Raw genomic sequence first — 19,569 nt, forward strand, 5'->3', positions numbered from 1 at the left:
TGCCTCGTGTGCTCTGGTGAGTGTCACGGATCCCTCAACATACGATGGATTCAAGTAACGTTGGTTCATTTGGAACGAATTACCATTGTATGTTGAGGGATCACTGTATATATATATATAAGTTCGACAAAAAGGACCACACTCCTGGAGTGTCCGCAGGTGCAAGCTGGTCGGGCCCAGGTCAAGAGCCCCCACAAACAAAAGCAAAACAGCAGCACACCGACTTAGATGAAAGCGTGTCAGGCTTTATTCATCAGGTGGCATCTGATGAATAAAGCCTGACACACTTTCATCTAAGTCGGTTTGCTGCTGTTTTGCTTTGCTATATATATATATATATATATATATATATATATACAAAAAAAGAAAGCAGCACTCCTCCACTATGCACAGGTGCCTACCAGCCAGGGTGGACGTCGCTGCACACTGGGGTGAATAACTTTTTCTTCACTATATTTTAGTGCTGCTGCCTTCTCTTGAGTATATATATATATATATATATATATATATATATATATATATATATATAAAATAAATATTGAAGCAGCTAAAATGTTTGCTAGTACAGGACCAGACCGATAGGGACAATAATGATACTGGAAGTAGACAGCTGCTGTAGAGTAGGCTATTCCCCATCATTGATGTAGACCGGTTCTTATAGAGCGCGGAAAGTAACCAATTCACTAACTAAATATTTTATGCATTCACAATCTGACCACTAGGGGGCAACTACTTGTCAGCACAAACGAATCGTCTCTCCGCCTGCACTGACCATTCTCGGTCACTAGAGGTCGCTTCGGCGGCTGTTTGTATTGTCCTGACGCAGTTTCCGGTTGCACACGGAAGTTGTCCCCGGTTTGCTGTGTAATAGCTGCTGGTTCTTGCTGTTCCTCCGTGTCGCTAAATTGTTGCTTTTGTCACCATGCCGGACTACCTGGGAACCGACCAGCGCAAGACAAAGGAGGAGGAGAAAGAGGATCAACCTATACGAGGTGAGGAGGTGGTGGTGAGAGAGGTCCCTGGTTGTGATAGTCCGGTAATGTGCCGGTGGAGTCATGTGACTGTAGGCCAGGGGGATACTGTGTATGTGCTTCTCAGGCTTGGTATTCTATTACCACTGACCATAGTGCTGGGTACAGTCTGTCTGTGAGACTGTGCTGTCTCCTCTATGGTTTATTCACACGTACAATATCCTGCGCTTATTTGATGATGTAGATTTTATGCTGCAGATCTCTGTAAACTAGATGACAGCATCAAATCTGCAGCTTCAAATCCTGCACATCAAATAAGCGCAGGTTACTGTATGTGGTAACACACCCTTAGGGTAGGGTCACATACAGCGCATCTGCAGCATATTTGATGCTGTGGATGCGCTACTGACCGTCCCTAAAATGTGCCTCTTTCAGTGCCTGTGCATCCTGCTTTGTCTGCTCGTAACAGCAACATGCAGGCACATTGATCTGCGAGTTGCCACGCACATGGGGGGGTGTACTTGCAGACATTGCAACCGCTCTCAGCCTAGCTCAGAGAGCATGGGGAGCGACCGCAATATTTGAGAGTACACTGCGCATGCCCGTGGCGACTTGCAGATCACTGTGGGGGAGATTTATCAAAACCTGTGTGCCAATAGCAACCAATCAGCTCACTGCATTCATTTTTCACAGGCCTTGTTAATAATGAAAGAAGGGATCTTATTGGTTGCTATGGGCAACTGGCCAATTTGCCTCTCCACAGGTTTTGATAAATCTCCCCCTGTGTGTCTGCTCATAGTGACAGAAGGAGGCACACTCTAGGGATGGTCAGTAGCAAATGCGCAATGTCAAATACGCTGCGGATGTGCTACCCCCTACCCTCAGGGTACGTTCAAATGTGCGGACTGTATTCTGCAGATTTGATGTCAATGGGCAGCAAAAATAAGCATGTGTGAATACACCCTTAGGGTAGGGTCACACGTAATGAATCCACAGTGTATTTTGATCCGCCGGAGACCCGACCCATAGTGTGCCTTCAGCTGTTGCCACCCTGGCCTGCATTGCCCTCTGGTCTGCGGCAATCCGCCTCATCGAGTAGCCACACGGGCTTACGAGTGGCTGAGTGCATTGCAATGGAGCAGCCATGATGTCTGAGTACACTAAGCATGTACGCAGCGACTCGCAGGCCCCTGTGTGGCTGCTCAAAGTAGTGGATAATCGCTGCGAGCAGGACAGGGCGGCAACTGCTGGAGGCACACTATGGATCGGGTCATCAGCAGATCCACAGTGTAAAATGTACTGTAGATCCGTTACGTGTGACCCTTCCCTTAGGGTACAGGATCAGCTGGATATTTTGTGTGGGTGAACAGGAGACCGATGAGGAGTTAATTTGTTAAATACATACGCTGGCTCAATATGAATATTCATTGTCATGGGAGTGCTCACATGACCCCCAATAATTAATATTCATATTGAGCCGGCAGGCCTAGTGCGCAATTCACTGAAGATGGATGACGATCTTCGGAGGGACAGCTCTCCAGTGTATTGGGTTTAAAGGGGTACTCCGGTGAAAACCTTTTTTCTTTTAAATCAACTGATGCCAGAAAGTTAAACATATTTGTAAATTACTTCTATTAAAAAATCCTAATCCTTCCAGTACATATTAGCTGCTGAATGCTACAGAGGAAATTCCTTTCTTTTTGGAACACTGATGACATCACGAGCACAGTGCTCTCTGCTGACATCTCTGTCTATTTTAGCAACCATGCGTAGCAGATGTATGCTAAGGGCAGCATGGTGGCTTAGTGGTTAGCACTGCTGCCTTGCAGTGCTGGGGACTTGGGTTCAAATCCCACTAAGGACAATAATAAATAAATAAAGACTTATTATTATGATTATAATAACATCAGCAGAGAGCACTGTGCTCGTGATGTCATCAGAGAGTATTCCAAAAACAAAACAATTTCCTCTGTAGTATTCAGCAGCTAATAAGTACAGGAAGGATTAAGATTTTTTAATAAAAGTAATTTACAAATCTGTTTAACTTTCCGGAGCCAGTTGATTTAAAAGATAAAAGGTTTTCACCGGAGTACCCCTTTAATGTAGATGAACTGATGACTGTTTTCCTTTAACTTCAATGGGTAGCAAAATCAGCTGCAGCAGATCCTGTTCATGGGAACGTACCCTTAGAGTGTATGCACTCGTACAGTATCCTGCACACATTTGATGCACAGGATTTTATGCTACATATTTCATTGTTAACTAATTGACTGAACACAACAGCAAATATAAGCAGGATACTGTACGTGTGAATACACCCTTAGGGTCTAGTCACATGTACAGTATCCTGCAGATATTTTATGTGCAGGATTTAAAGCTACACATTCGATGCTGTGTTCAGTCATTTAGTTTACAATAAAATCTGCAGCTTTAAATCCTGCGCATCAAACATGCACAGAACACATGTGACTACACCCTAAGGGTCTATGTACACCTACAGTATCCTGCACATATTTGATGCGCAGGATTTGAAGCTGTGGATTTTATGCCACATATTTCATTTGTAAACTAAAGGATTGAACACCGCATTAAATCTGCAGCAATTCCTGTGTGTGAATACACCCTGATGGAGTATTGAAATGCATAGAAACGTGCTGTTACCTGCAATAGTGCGTTATGTGATGTCATATGGTCATTAGTGTCCCCTCATGTCTCCTGTGTGGGGGGGTGTGTATATGTAGTGTTTTTTACTTTTTCTTTTATTGTGTGTTAGTGTAGTGTAGTGTTTTTAGGGTACAGTCACATGGGTGGGGGTTCTTGCTTTTCCTCCCTATCCCTGAAGAGTTCCATTGCTATTATTGGCTCATGTATGTTTCAGGGTCATGTTTACCATTTCGGAACATACGAAGGTACCCTCAGCTGGATAATACAATGTACCTATGTACCACATAATTCATGTCTAACCCAATTTCTAATATGTAGTCAAGTTTCAGAGAATATTATAAAAATGAATAATGGCTTTGTTTCTTTTTTCCAGCTCTGGATGAAGGGGATATTGCCCTGCTGAAGACCTATGTAAGTAGGATATTCTTGACAAGCAGTTACCTATGTTGTGTACATGACGGCTCTATTGCGTTTGGATACTTGACAACAAAGGATTTAAATGTCTGGTTGGAGCCATCCTCTGGTACCTTTTGGAAAATGGCTGATTTTTTTTCAGCGAGGGAATTGAGTATTACATGGCAGCTTTTCAAATGAATAACCACTTATGTCAGCAAAAAATGGACATTTATGAGTTTTAGAGCTGTGGGAATATACACATTTTAAGGTTTAGTTTTCTTCAGACTCTGTGTGGAATCGAATCATGTAAGTTGATTGAATAGCAAAATCACAAGCCTTGTGTTGTTACAGGGACAAAGCACATACTCCCGGCAAATTAAACAAGTGGAAGATGACATCCAGCAACTACTTAAGAAAATAAATGAGCTCACAGGTATGTGGCATGGTTTACATAGTCTGTATTAGTTTGGAAAAATACCCATCTGATTTTGTTTAACACTTATCAATTCACAACAGGTATTAAGGAGTCTGACACTGGACTTGCCCCTCCAGCCTTGTGGGATTTGGCTGCAGATAAACAAACCCTTCAGAGTGAGCAACCACTGCAAGTGGCAAGGTAACAATGTCTCACTGTTCATATTGTACATAACAAAACCTCAACACAAGGAAATCATGAGTGTAGGATAGGCCTTTCCCTATACACTGTATGGCAATGTATAGACTAAACTGGCCTTACACATCACTTACAGGCATTATCCAACTCCCAGCACCATCACCAGTCATCTGTTTTAACCCCTTAAAAACAATGGACGTACTCCTACGCCCCCGTTTCCGAGTCCTTAAGGACCGAGGACGGAGGAGTACGTCCTGTCCATTCCTGGCCCTCCGCAGCCAGTTGGAGCGGAGCCGGTGCCCGATACCTGCTGATATCGATCAGCAGGCATCGCGGCATATCGCCCAGGGGGGGTCATGATGACCTCCCATATCTGCGATGGCCGCAGATCGCTGAACAATTCAGCCCAGCGATCTGCGGCGGATTCCGGGTCAATCGGGTCTCTAATGACCCGGTGACCCGGAATTACTGGCTGATCGGGGCCGTCTCTGACGGCCAGGAACAGCCATAGCCAGCAGGGGTGAGGTGGCACTCACGATCGCCCTGATTTGTCGGCCGGTTTACCAGCCAACCAATCAGGGCCCCTGCTGCGGGTGTCACTCCCGTAACCCGATCCACCACTCTTCCGGAGGACGTGATCGGGTGTGGGAAGAGGACCCTGGCAGCTGGGGACCCCGATCCCCGGCATCCCTGTTGGGATCGGGGCCCCAGGAGCGGCGGTGAGGGACTGACCTGCAGCGTGGATCAGCAGTTGGGTGAGTGACAGCCTCCTGCTGTTGCTCAGCTAAAGTGCATGCTGGGAGTTGTAGTGGTGCATCTGTTGGTTGCATAACTACAACTCCCAGCATGCCCGTTGGTTGTCGGTGACTGCTGAGAGTTGTAGTTTTGCAACAGCTGAAGGCACACTGGTTGTGAAACACTGAGTTATGTAGCAAACCAGTGTGTCTCCAGCTGTTGCATAACTACAAGTCCCAGAATGCCCTTCAACTGTCTGTACATGCTGGGGGTTGTAGCTTTTGCAACAGCTGAAGGCACACTGGTTGCAAAACACTGAGTTTTTTTTTACCAAACTCTGTGTTTCACAACCAGTGTGCCTCCAGCTGTTGCAAAACTACAACTCCCAGCATGCACTGATAGACCGTACATGCTGGGAGTTGTAGTTTTGCAACAGCTGGATGTTTCTCCCCCCCCCCCCCCCCCCCCCCCTGCCAAATGTGAATGTACAGGGTACACTCACATGGGCGGAGGTTTACAGTAAGTATCCGGCTGCAAGTTGGAGCTGCGGCACTACACTACACTACACTAACACACAATAAAAGAAAAAGTAAAAAACACTACATATACACACAGGAGACATGAGGGGACACTAATGACCATATGACATCACATAACGCACTATTGAGTGACCTGTAAGAATTTGCGGCTCTCACCGCAGTTTCAGAAGGCATAAAACTGATGACCCGTTCCCCTTTTAACGGGCTGTCTGGGGAGCAGACAGAATAATGGGGGACATTTATCAAAGTCAGTAGGTGTACTGATGTTTTACACAAGTTTTGATGGTGTTAATTGGAGCGTACATGCACCAGATTTATTAAATAGTGCAGGGTCTGTGATAAATATGGGGCTAGTACACATTTTTGTGAAATTTCACTTCACAACACCACTTTGTATGACCCCCAACGTGAGACTTTTGTGCACCCCTGTGCCATCTTTCCCCTGTGCCATCTTTCCCCTGTGCCATCTTTCCCCTGTGCCATCTGTTCCTTGTGCCATCTTTCTTTTCCCTGTCCGTCTGCTCTCCTGTGCCGTCTTTCCCCTGTGCCATCTTTCCCCTGTCCATCTGTTCCCCATGCCATCTTTCTTTTCCCTGTCCGTCTGCTCTCCTGTGCCATCTTTCCCCTGTGCCATATTTCCACTGTTGGTCTGCTCCCCTGTGTAATGTTCACCCCACCCCCTCCTCTCTGTTTTTTCCCTTACCTGGCCTGTGTCTCCGGACACGCTTAGGTTCAGGCGGCAGGGCTGTGCTGTCAGGGACATCACTCGGCAGTAACGCCAGCTGCCGCTGGTCACTGATTTAAAGTGGCCGTGGTGCTGGCTGCTTGTCTAAGATCAGCAGCCAAGCTGCGGTCACATTACAACAGTGACCAATGATGGCAGCTGCAGACCCGACAAATTATTTATCGGTGTGTAACACGCAGGTAGGGTTCCTGCGTCTTTTTTTTTTTTTAGTTTTAAAAGTGTTTGTTATATGCCAATAAATATGGTAACAATTCATTGAAATGTAACAGGAAAAATCATATAAAAGCAGCTAACGACACCAACATGTTTCAAACTATTAATATTTCTTAAACACGGCAGTATTAGTGGATACAACTAGACATGCTGGTATACAAAAAGGTAATTATATGGATTGGTCCTTAGGGGTTATCCAGCACTAGGAAAACTACATCGCATTTGTCTTCAGGTTGGATGTGGTTTTGCAGCTCAGTTCCCTTGAAATGAATGGAACCAAATAGTAATACCATACACAACCTGCTGACAGGAGTGCTGTTTAAAAAAAAAAATAATAATAATTGCTTTTGTTTGTTGGGAAAGCGCCATTAAGATCAAAATTCTGAGGGGGTTATACAAATACACACTAACTTTTTTTTTTTTTTTTTTTTTTTTTCTTTCAGATGTACAAAGATAATAAATGCTGACTCAGAGGACCCCAAATATATCATTAATGTCAAACAGTTTGCAAAGTTTGTGGTAGACCTGAGCGACCAGGTGGCTCCCACAGACATAGAGGAAGGAATGAGAGTTGGGTAAGACTTTTATTTAGATAAAACTTTGCATTTACCGTATATACTCGAGTATAAGCCGAGTTTTTCAGCACGATTTTTCGTGCTGAAAACACCCCCCTCGGCTTATACTCGAGTGAACTCCCCCACCCGCAGTGGTCTTCAACCTGCGGACTTCCAGAGGTTTCAAAACTACATCTCCCAGCAAGCCCGGGCAGCCATCGGCTGTCCGGGCTTGCTGGGAGTTGTAGTTTTGAAACCTCCGGAGGTCCGCAGGTTGAAGACCACTGCGGCCTTCAACATCATCCAGCCCCCTCTCACCCCCTTTAGTTCTGAGTACTCACCTCCGCTCGGCGCTGGTCCGGTCCTGCAGGGCTGTCCGGAGAGGAGGTCGTCCGGTGGGATACTGGTTCCGGGCTGCTATCTTCACCGGGGAGGCCTCTTCTAAGCGCTTCGGGCCCGGCCTCAGAATAGTCACGTTACCGTGACAACGACGCAGAGGTGCGTTCATTGCCAACGTACTTCTGCGTCATTGTCAAGGCAACGCCTCTATTCCGGGCCGGAAGCGCGGAGAAGAGGCCTCCCCGGTGAAGATAGCAGCCCGGACCACCTCCTCACCGGACCACCTCCTCTCCGGACAGCCCTGCAGGACCGGACCAGCGCCGAGCGGAGGTGAGTACTGTACAGAACTAAAGGGGGGTGAGAGGGGGCTGGATGATGTCGAAGGCCGCAGTGGTCTTCAACCTGCGGACCTCCGGAGGTTTCAAAACTACAACTCCCAGCAAGCCCGGACAGCCGATGGCTGCCCGGGCTTGCTGGGAGTTGTAGTTTTGAAACCTCTGGAGGTCCGCAGGTTGAAGACCACTGAGGGCGAATGATGAGAAGAGGATGATGAAGGGGGGGGGGGGTGTGGGGATGATGAAGGGGGGGGGGGGGATGATGAAGGGGGGGGTGTGGGATGATTACAAGGGGATGATGAAAGGGGGATGTGTGGGATGATAAGGGGATGATGAAGGGGGGATGTGTGGGATGATGACAAGGGGATGATGAAGGGGGGATGTGTGGGATGATAAGGGGATGATGAAGGGGGGATGTGTGGGATGATGACAAGGGGGGGATGATGAGGATGTTAATGACGGGTCTGGATGATGACAGGGGGGGATGAGGTATTTCCCACCCTAGGCTTATACTCGGGTCAATAACTTTTCCTGGGATTTTGGGTTGAAATTAGGGGTCTCGGCTTATACTCGAGTATATACGGTATATCATATTGAACATCTAGATACCTCTTTCCAGTAGGCTGCATTTACACCACGTTTTTGATGAAAAACGGATTCTTCAAAACCTGACAAAACTGTATCCAAACGTGTGTACAAATTTTTACCCGTATACGGTTTGAAAAATGATGTCCGGTTGCATCCGTTTTTTTAAGAAAAAGCTGTATACATTTTTAACTTTTCACTCCATTATGAATAAAGTTTCAAGTTAGATTGAAATTCCAAGAAAAAAACTGTGCAAATTCAAAAACCGTATGGTACGCACATACGGTTCCCATTGACTCCCATGTAAAAAATAAATAAAATAAAATTCCATGGTTTCAATACGGTTTTTCACCCGGACCAAAAACCGTAGTAGGCTACAGTTTTGGGTATGGAAAAAAAAACTGACAAGACTTAAAACGGATGCAACCGGACGCATTTTTGGCATACGGTACTTTCTGGAGCCAGTTGATATAAGAAAAAAATAGTTTTTTCCTGGAATACCCCTTTTTAAGGATGAATTTGAACAAAATAAGGGAGCAGAATTACTCAAGTAAAATTTTTTTTTTTTCCCAATCACGGCTTTTGTAAATACATAAATGTTTACGAAATGTTGCATCCAGCAAAACAGCAGCAAAATAAATAAATAAATAAATAACCCCACAAAAAAGCTCTGTTTACATATAGCAGATTTGTTTCAGATATTTCAGCTACTGATAAACTCTTCTAATTCTCTGAATGGGATTGTTTCTGCACCAAACATGCGGTTTATAGCAAGCCTTATTCAGATGAGCTATATGATTCTTTATCAGGTGTGTTTATATTTTATTTACAGTGTGGACAGAAATAAGTACCAGATCCATATACCACTGCCTCCAAAAATTGATCCCACGGTGACTATGATGCAGGTAATTGTTTTCATTATTCGGCTCTGTTCATGCTGACGTGATGCCTTCCATTTTATAGGATTCATTACAAATCTGTTATGGTCTGACTGATCTTCCCATTGACTTTTGCTGTACAATTTTTATTGTTAAACCTGATAAAAATATAAAGTATGCTAATGTATATACAATCTTTGGTTTAGTTTGCCATTCTGTACAAAAGTGTTTTTTAATTTAATTTTTTTTTCCATTATAGGTGGAAGAAAAACCTGATGTTACATATAGTGATGTTGGAGGCTGCAAAGAACAAATAGAAAAATTAAGGGAAGTTGTTGAAACTCCGTTGCTTCATGTAAGTAGCTGTATGGTAATAGATGCTATGTTGCCATTTTTCTAAATCAGCTAATGTGCTTAAATGCTTATTGATGGAATCATGACAGCTAGTGTTTACATAAACCACTTGAGATAAGCTTAACCCCTTAAGGACTCAGCCCATTTTGGCCTTAAGGACAATTACATTTTTACGTTTTCACTTTTTCCTCCTCGCCTTCTAAAAATCATAACTCTCTTATATTTTCATCGCCAGACTAGTATGAGGGCTTGTTTTTTGCGTGACCAGTTGTCCTTTGTAATGACATAACCCATTATATCATAAAATGTATGGCGCAACCAAAAAACACTTTTTGTGGGGAAATTAAAAAGAAAAACGCAATTTTGCTAATTTTGGAAGGTTTCGTTTTCATGCCGTACAATTTACGGTAAAAATGACATGTGTTCTTTATTCTGAGGGTCAATACGATTAAAATGATACCCATTATTACATACTTTTCTATTATTGTTGTGCATAAAAAAAATCACAAACTTTTTAACCAAATTAGTACGTTTATAATCCCTTTATTTTGATGACCTCTAACTTTTTTATTTTTTCGTATAAGCGGCGGTATGAGGGCTCATTTTTTGCGCCATGATCTGTACTTTTTTTTTGATACCACATTTGCATATAAAAAACTTTAAATCCATTTTTTAAATAATTTTTTTAAAATAAAATGTATTAAAATAGTAGCAATTTTGGACTTTTTTTTTTCGTTCACGCCGTTCACCGTACGGGATCATTAACATTTTATTTTAATAGTTCGGACATTTACGCACGCGGCGATACCAAATATGTCTATAAAATTAATTTTTTACGCTTTTTGGGGGTAAAATAGGAAAAAACGGACGTTTTACTTTTTTATTGGGGGAGGGGATTTTTCACTTTTTTTTTTACTTTTACATTTTTTTTTTTTTTACACTTGAATAGTCCCCATAGGGGACTTTTCATAGCAATACCATGATTGCTAATACTGATCTGTTCTATCGGTCATCTTCTGCTCTGGTCTGCTCGATCTCAGACCAGAGCAGGAGACGCCGGGAGCTGGACGGAGGAAGGTGCGGCGTTCTGAATGATCGGATCCCCGCAGCAGCGCTGCGGGCAATCCGATCATTCATTGAAATCGCGCACTGCCGCAGATGCCGGGATCTGTATTGATCCCGGCACCTGAGGGGTTAATGGCGGACGCCCGCGAGATCGCGGGCGTCGGCCATTTCCGGCGGGTCCCTGGCTGTGATCAGCAGCCGGGATCAGCCGCGCATGACACGGGCATCGCTCCGATGCCCGCGGTTATGCACAGGACGTAAATGTACGTCCTGGTGCGTTAAGTACCACCGCACCAGGACGTACATTTACGTCCTGCGTCCTTAAGGGGTTAAAGGGGTACTCAGGCGCTTGGACATCTTATCCCCTATCCAAATGATAAAGCATAAGATGCCTGATCGTGGGGGTCCTGCCATTGGGGACCCCCGTGATCTTGCGGGGTGCAAGATTACTGTCTATCACGGGGCCGGAGCGTTGTGACTTCAAGGCTCCGCCCCCTCAATGCAAGCCTACGGGAGGGGGCGTGTAAAGTCTGATCATGGTGGGGGACCTCTGTGACTCTCTTACACAGTGGCGTGGACGATTGCACGTTTTATTAACCATGATGCCATTTAAAAAATATTGAAATACCAGTTGGTTCGAGGGAAAATGGATTTTGTGTGGCTAGCTTTAAAATGAACCAATAACACTTGAGTATCTGAAGGTAACTGAGGAAAAATAGGATATTTATTGGTACCTATAATTATTAAAAACTTTATGCTGCGTTGTTATACAAAAACCATAAAAAATCTGACCATTGTGTTGTGTTTTACCTGCCAGCATCCCTAATTGACAGTTTTATTCACATATAGGCTCGCATAGTAAAACACTCTGTATTTAGGAAAAGCTAGCCTACATGCCTACAGCCTTTATTTCCCTTTGCTGAAGTAATGCATTTAATTACAAATAGGAAATCCATAGTCAAGCGGGATTATTTACATAGGCCTCTATACACTTGACCCTGATCAAGGAAGGCCATCTGTATGAACAGAATACATTTTGGGGACCATAACTATAGCATACTTTATAGTAGAAAGTTTGGGCAGGTCCTGACCTGTGTTAAATGATCTGCATTTCTACCTTACAAAACTTCTAATTTGTTGTAAATTGCTTTTCACAGCCAGAGCGATTTGTTAATCTGGGTATTGAACCCCCTAAAGGAGTCCTTCTCTTTGGACCTCCTGGAACAGGAAAAACACTTTGTGCTCGTGCTGTTGCTAACAGAACTGATGCCTGCTTCATCCGAGTTATCGGTTCTGAACTGGTTCAGAAATACGTTGGAGAAGTAAGTTACTCTTTTTTTTTTTTTTTTTTTTTTTCTGTTCCTTAAGTTGTTAATATGTCTTATGTTAATGTTTGGTCCCTGCCCCTTTAACTTTTTTTTTTCTTTCTTTTTTTTTCCTCAGGGTGCACGAATGGTTCGTGAATTGTTTGAAATGGCCAGAACAAAGAAAGCCTGTCTTATTTTCTTTGATGAAATTGATGCTATTGGTGGTATGTATTGCTAGTAGTCTGTAAGCATTGCAGAATAACATTTTGCCCACCACATTTTCTTGGTCGCCTTATTAGGGAACACAGAGACCATGGGTATTATGCTGCTGTCCACTAGGAGGCTGACGCTAGGCAAAAAGAAGTCTGCTGCTCCTAGCAGTATATACCTGCCCACAGGCACAGAGCTAATTAGTTTTAGCTTAGTGTCTGCAGCTCTCCAGACCTGGTCTTATTTCTTTAGTTTTTTTTTTCCTAGTTTCAGCTAAAGTTTAGTTTTTCTTTCATTTTGTTGCTTTCTCTAGCGTGGGGCGACTGGAGCATGGCACTGCCTGATTACCCCCCCACCTGCGAGCTTGGGGCATGGTGCATTGCTGGATTGGCCGACAACCCCCCTCGCCAGCAACCAGCACCTGGTGGTGTACCTGTGGTCCGGGTCCCCATTTGCCCCTGTTTGCCAGCTGAGCTGGCTTAAGGCAGGTGGCCCTAGCTGGTCGAAGACTTCGTTGGTGAATATGTCTGTCCCCCACCTGTCTCCGGCCGGGGGGGTGTCTGGCCGGAAGGCCTCTGAGGCAACTGTTTCTTGTTGCATTTGGTTAGAGGGTGTACCTCCGTCCTTGCTTGGTTCCTTCCCTTTCGGGTCCTAGCTCCCCCCTCATGTTTGGTAGGGGCTTCCAGGTGTCTGGTTTCTGGCTTCCTCTGGGCCTCTTCCATGTTCCTGTGCGTATGGGTATAGTTTAGTCTTTCCTTCTCTGGTGGTTGTTTTTCCCACCCCAGAGACTGCTTTGGGACGTCCCATGGTCTCTGTGTTCCCCAATAAGGCGACCGGGAAAAGGAGATTTTTTTTTTTTTGTACTCGCCGTAAAATCTCTTTCTCGTAGCCTTCATTGGGGAACACAGCACCCTCCCATTTCTGGTTCCTGGTCAGGTTGTTTGTACGTATCTCCTTTGTTGTTTGGCTTCTCCTACTGCTTTGTGACACAACTGATTAGCTCTGTACCTGTGGGCGGTTATATCCTGATGGGAGGAGTCGACTTTTTTTTTTTTTTCCTAGTGTCAGTCGCCTAGTGGACAGCAGCATAATACCCCATGGTCTCCTGTGTTCCCCAATGAAGGCTACAAGAAAGAGATTTTACAGGGAGTACAAAAAAAATCTTTTTTTTTTTACATCTGGGTTCTACTAGGACCATCTAAATGGTCTGAAAAGAAAGTTTTAAAGGGAGTAAAGCAAGGGTATGGCTGTGAAGCTGCCATTGATTCTAGTGGGAGCTCCGAAGTGGGACTGTGTGGAAAACTAGTTTTATTTGTTTTATAGGAACACTGCAGGCATACCTGTACTGTTATGCCTACTACAGGGCAGGAGGGGTGAGCATGGCTTGGATTCAAAGTGTCATACGTCTTCCCTCAGACCTGTATAGCACAGTGTATATTCTGTGCCTTCAGGGATTCTTTGAGCAGTAGATCTTTAGTTTTTTTTATTTATTTTTTTAAATATAGAAGATAAATAACCACAACCTGTCAAAAATAGAAAGCCCCCTCTTAATTGTAAAAGGAAAATGCATTGGTGACTCAAAAGTGGCACACTGATGTATAGGCTAAGAATTCATCATTTTTATGGAGCAACAAATAAACTGAAACACAAATAAAATACTGAAAAAAGCTAAGCCTTTTATTATTTTATATTGTAAATTATAATATGAATAATATATCTACATTTATGCTGCCCTATAGAGATGGTAAATGTCTATTTTAGGGCTTTTTTTTTTTCTTATCCACAGAGCTGAAATTCTTATGTGCTCAACATTAGTACAGTAAACATTAAAGAGTACCTGTCACCAAACTAAAACTTTTAATATCGTTCCTTATGTAATTAGGTGGTTCTTTTCTGTTACTGGCCACAAATCAGTTAGTTTGGTCTCCTCTCGACCTGGCAGGAGACCAAACTCGGGTAGTGCTTGCGGGGTATGGCGAGGCACAGCTCTCACAGGCTTCCGTGATGTCGCGCCTGTTGGGGAACGCCCTCTTTTCTCCTGCCGGGAGCTCACACAATGTGTTTTTTAAAGCTCAGAAAATGTTCTAAAGGGCCAGGGGGATATTAGGAGTAGTTAGGGAATATAATCTGAGTTAGTTGGGAAAATATGGTTTAATGACCGGTACTTTTTAAGTCATGGATACTGTGTGTCTCAATTGTCATTTTGAAAAGCAAAATATAAGCAACAGAAAATCTATTTGACAGAGAACTCGTGAATACAGTAGTAGGAGCTCTACTGTGGTAGTATATTTATAAATTCAATGTCTATATACATTATTTGTTAGGGATTTTTATAGAAATCCAATTGATCTGCTTTGTTGCATAATTCATATGGAAATAAAAATACAAGCAATGAACTTATTAAGAAATTGATTTCTCCTTGTATTCGTAGGTGCTCGCTTTGATGATGGAGCAGGGGGTGATAATGAAGTCCAGAGAACTATGCTGGAACTCATCAATCAGCTGGATGGATTTGATCCTAGAGGAAATATTAAAGTATTGATGGCCACAAACAGACCAGATACCTTAGACCCTGCCCTCATGAGGCCTGGAAGGTTGGACAGAAAGATTGAATTCAGTTTACCTGATCTTGAGGTAAAGATAAATAATTTCTACTCTGTTTGCTGCTGAGACCCCCCCCCCCCCCCTGATCTCTCTGCAGCACCCGCATTCTATGCGCATGCTGAATCTCCAGTTTCGGAAACCTCCAGGTTTCCAGGACTGGGGATGTCACGCCACGCCACGCCCCCTCCATTCATGTCTATGGGAGGGGGCGTGACGCCCCCCTCCCATAGACATGAATGGAGGGGGGCGTGGTGTGACGTCACATCCCCAGTCCTGGAAACCCGGAAGTTTCCGAAACTAGAGACTCAGTCCCCGCATAGAATGCGGGTGCTGCAGGGAGATCAAGGGGGGGGGTCTCGGTAGCGGGCCCCCGCGATCAGACAGACATCTTATCCCCTATCCTTTGGGAGAGCATGTGAGTTGGGAACTAATGTGAGGAAGCACAATATAAACTGCACAATACTGTGGAGAGTTAGCAATCAAGGGAATACATTTGAGTGACAACCTGAAGCCTGCAACTTTTTTTTTTTTTTATCCAAACTATGATATACCCCTTAAAGGCTGGTTTCAGGCATGGTGCTTTTCTGGAAGTATTGATTATTATTTTTTTTTTTTGTTTCCTTAATCAATTTTATTTTTAAATACATCAGCTCTTTAAAATTTTGCACTTAAAAATCCATATTATGGCTTATTTTTTGTGCCACCAATTCTACTTTGTAATGACAGTCATTTTACCCAAAAATCTACGGCAAAACTGAAAAAAAAAATTTGTGCGACAAAATTGAAGAAAAAACACAATTTTTGTAACTTTTGGGGGCTTCCGTTTCTACAGTAATTTTTTCGGTAAAAATGACACCTTATCTTTATTCTGTAGGTCCATACGATTAAAATGATACCCTACTTATATAGGTTTGATTTTGTAGTTGTTCTGGAAAAAAATTAACTACATGCAGGAAAATTTATACGTTTAAAATTGTCAACTCCTGACCCCTATGACTTTTTTTTTCTGCATATGGGGTGGTATGAGGGCTCATTTTTTGCGCCGTGATCTGGAGTGTATTGATCGGACTTATTGATCGCTTTTTATTCATTTTTTCATGGTATAAAAAGTGACCAGAAATACGCTATTTTGGACTTTGGAATTTGTTTTGTGCGTACGCCATTTACTGTGCGGTTTGACGATAAATTTTTATAATTTCGGACATTTCTGCACGCGGCGATGCCACATGTTTATTTTTATTCCATGTTTTTTTTTTATGGGAAAAGGAGGGTGATTCAAACTTTAAGGGGTTAAATGATCTTTTCTTCACACTTTTTTTTGCAGTGTTATAGCCTATAACACTGCACACACTGATCTTTCACATTGATCAATGGTTTCTCATAGGAAACCATTGATCGATGATTCTGTCGCTTGACTGCTCATGCCTAGATCTCAGGCTCTGAGAAGTAATTCGGCGATCGGACACCAGGAGGCAAGTAAGGGGACCCTCCTCATGTCCTACAGCTGTTCCTGATGCCGCAATTTCATCCCAGCGATCCAGAACAGCCCCCTGAGCTAACCGGCATCAGTTTACTTTCACTTTAGACGCAGCTTTTCAACTCAATGCCGCGTCTGAAGCGTTAATAGCGCACGGCACCGCAATCAGTGCTGCGTGCTATTAGCCACAGGTCCTGGCCGTAGTTAGAGGCCGGGCCCTGCATTATAGAACGGGAGCAGACTCAGGGAGTACAGGTATGCCCTGGGTCCTTAAGAGGTTAAACAAATTTTCCGGCGTTTATTATATCCTAACCAATGCATTTGTCTTTGCTTTTTAAGGGGCGTACACACATATTTAAAATTCATGCCCGGTCAATGAGTGTAGAACGAGATATTAGATTTGAGCTGCTGGCACGTCTATGTCCAAACAGCACAGGTAAGTCTTTTCTTCACTGTTTGTTAATGTTAAAAGTGTTTATTTTAGCAATTTTGAATCGTGACACTAAACAAAATGACAACACTCCAGGTAGCCACGCCCATGGTGCCCAGATGACAGGAGCACATAAAATTTGCCACAAGAAAGCATACATCAGGGAATGGTACATTAATAACCGCAAGTAGATATCAGCCCGCAGCAGCAACATCAAATCAGGAGTGATGTATACTCTGCGCAACCCCTGGAGTAAAACCAGCCCGACCAAGAAACAGACAACCACATACACTCACCATTCAATCCTCTAGAAAGACTCCCTCCCCCTCCGAAAGCCCAGACTAAATCCGAAACTGAACTAGACTGGGAAGTGTACCTGCCCAGGAGGATCATTCGAAGCCTCCAACACGGGCATCCAGACTATATAAAACTTCCTGAGGGAATTACGGCTGGTATATAAGGTTTGGAACAGCGGGACATACTTGTTACCCAGATTGATCCAGTGTGAGAGAGAGTAATAGTGTCCTCCCAAGCCATAATAATGACCTTGTGAGCACAGAACCAAAGAAAATGAAGAAGACTAAGTCTATTGGAGCCCAACTAATCCATTAATTAGATCCAGCAGACAAACCTTCGGAGACAGGATAAATGGAAAGTCTAAATGGTCCTCCAAAAATTGCATCACCACTCTCCAGAAAGGAATCACACAGGGACAACTCCACACTGCATGCAGAAAAATCCCACATCTAGCGGACGCCTAAAACATACATCAGAGGGAGAAACACTAATACGTTTCAGTTCAGCAGGAGTATAATAGAGATATAGAATAAAGCGGGATTGGATCAGCAGGTCTAGCACTAACTACAGTGGGATAATAAGTGACAACTTGTTAATTTTGAGGTGTATTTATTAAATAAATATTTGAATGTCAAGGATAGAACTGTATTCATGGTCAATCACAATTACCGTATTTATCGGGGTATACCACGCACCGGCCTATAACACGCACCCTCATTTTACCAAGGATATTTGGATAAAAAAAGTTTTTTACCCAAATATCCACGGTAAAATGAGGGTGCGTGTGTGCGCGTGTATACCCCGATACACCCCCAGGAAAGGCAGGGGGAGAGAGGCCGTCGCTGCCCGCTTCTCTCCCCCTGCCTTTCCTGGGGTCTAGAGCCCTGCTGCCGGCCCTTCTCACCCCCTGGCTATCGGCGCCGCTGCCCGTTCTGTCCCCCTGACTATTGGTGCCGGCGCCCCATTGCCGGCGCCGATAGCCAGGGGGAGAGAAGCGGCGCCGACAGCCAGGGGGAGAGAAGGGGCAGCGGCACCCATTGCCGCCCCCGTTGCCTCCCCCCCCCCAACCCCCCACCCCCCCCCCCCATCCCCGGTGGCATAATTACCTTTTGCCGGGGTCGGGTCGGCGCCGCTGCAGGCCTCCGGCGCGCGTCCCCGGCGTCGTTGCTATGCGCTGCACGGCGCATGACGTCAGTGCGCCGTGCATAGCAACGACGCAGGGGACGCACGCCGGAAGCCTGCAGCAGCGCGGACCCGACCCCGGCAAAAGGTAATTATGCCACCGGGGATGGGGGGAGGCAACGGGGAAGCGGCACCGGCAATGGGTGCCGCTGCCCCTTCTCTCCCCCCTGGCTGTCGGCGCCGGCACCGATAGTCAGGGGGACAGAACGGGCAGTGGCGCCGATAGCCAGGGGGTGAGAAGGGCCGGTAGCAGGGCTCTAGACCCCAGGAAAGGCACGGGGAGAGAAGCGGGCAGCGACGGCCTCTCTCCCCCTGCCTTTCCTGGGGGTGTATTGGCGTATAACACGCACATAGACTTTAGGCTAAAAATTTTAGCCTAAAAAGTGTGTGTTATACGCCGATTAAATACGGTATATACATAATTTTGTTCATATTTTACCAGAAATGTCTGTAACCTTTGCATTATATGTACATGTGTACCTTATGCTTTCTGATCTGTTGGCACTATATAAGATTATTATTTGCTACCTAGGTGCTGAAATCCGCAGTGTGTGCACTGAGGCAGGAATGTTTGCGATCAGAGCGCGTCGCAAAGTGGCAACAGAGAAAGACTTCTTGGAGGCTGTAAACAAGGTTATCAAATCATACGCTAAATTCAGTGCCACACCCAGATACATGACATACAATTAAATCTTGTGACAATGTGTTGGTAGACGACGCTTTGATCTAGTTAAATCTGCAAATATTCCCTTTAGCCATATTAATATGGGGTATTACTCTGTTTGAAAAAAATAATCTGAAATCGTTTTCATGTTGTCAACTTATACTGCAGATATTTTTGACTTTTCACCAATAAAGAAAAACCAAAACAAAACATTGTCAAATAATTTTATTTTCATTTGAGCAAACAATATCATCATCTATGAAGGCAAATTCACTTGTAGTATTTAACATAAAAATATATATCTAGAAAAATAGACTATTGGCAAATAACATACACCAACATTGTTCAAATAATATTCCAGTAAACACAATATATAGAACAATTATTAAAACTTCATCAGCTTGTTTAGACA

General features: G+C 44.2%; 1 protein-coding gene across 1 annotated transcript; it reads left to right on the plus strand.

The window, feature by feature from the left end:
• The first annotated feature begins 803 nt into the window (after positions 1-803).
• Positions 804-19,367, plus strand: PSMC2 (proteasome 26S subunit, ATPase 2). The gene is made up of 12 exons (XM_056573502.1): positions 804-992; positions 4,009-4,046; positions 4,383-4,464; positions 4,548-4,647; positions 7,320-7,451; positions 9,522-9,594; positions 9,827-9,922; positions 12,144-12,308; positions 12,430-12,517; positions 14,935-15,137; positions 16,924-17,020; positions 19,026-19,367. The coding sequence occupies exons 1-12, from the start codon at positions 923-925 to the stop codon at positions 19,181-19,183; spliced, it is 1,302 nt and encodes a 433-aa protein (XP_056429477.1). The 5' UTR covers positions 804-922; the 3' UTR covers positions 19,184-19,367.
• Positions 19,368-19,569: the final 202 nt, after the last annotated feature.

The sequence above is a fragment of the Hyla sarda genome, chromosome 4 (assembly GCF_029499605.1).
Source record: "Hyla sarda isolate aHylSar1 chromosome 4, aHylSar1.hap1, whole genome shotgun sequence".
In the NCBI taxonomy this organism is placed as follows: domain Eukaryota; kingdom Metazoa; phylum Chordata; class Amphibia; order Anura; family Hylidae; genus Hyla; species Hyla sarda.

What these genes read in the sequence shown, in the direction of transcription:
- PSMC2 (XM_056573502.1), top strand. Translation starts at nt 923, where the DNA reads ATGCCGGACTACCTGGGAACCGACCAGCGCAAGACAAAGGAGGAGGAG. An exon ending in AGAGGATCAACCTATACGAG is followed by an intron (nt 993 to 4,008) that starts GTGAGGAGGTGG and finishes TCTTTTTTCCAG; the next exon opens with CTCTGGATGAAGGGGATATT. An exon ending in CCACGGTGACTATGATGCAG is followed by an intron (nt 9,595 to 9,826) that starts GTAATTGTTTTC and finishes TTTCCATTATAG; the next exon opens with GTGGAAGAAAAACCTGATGT.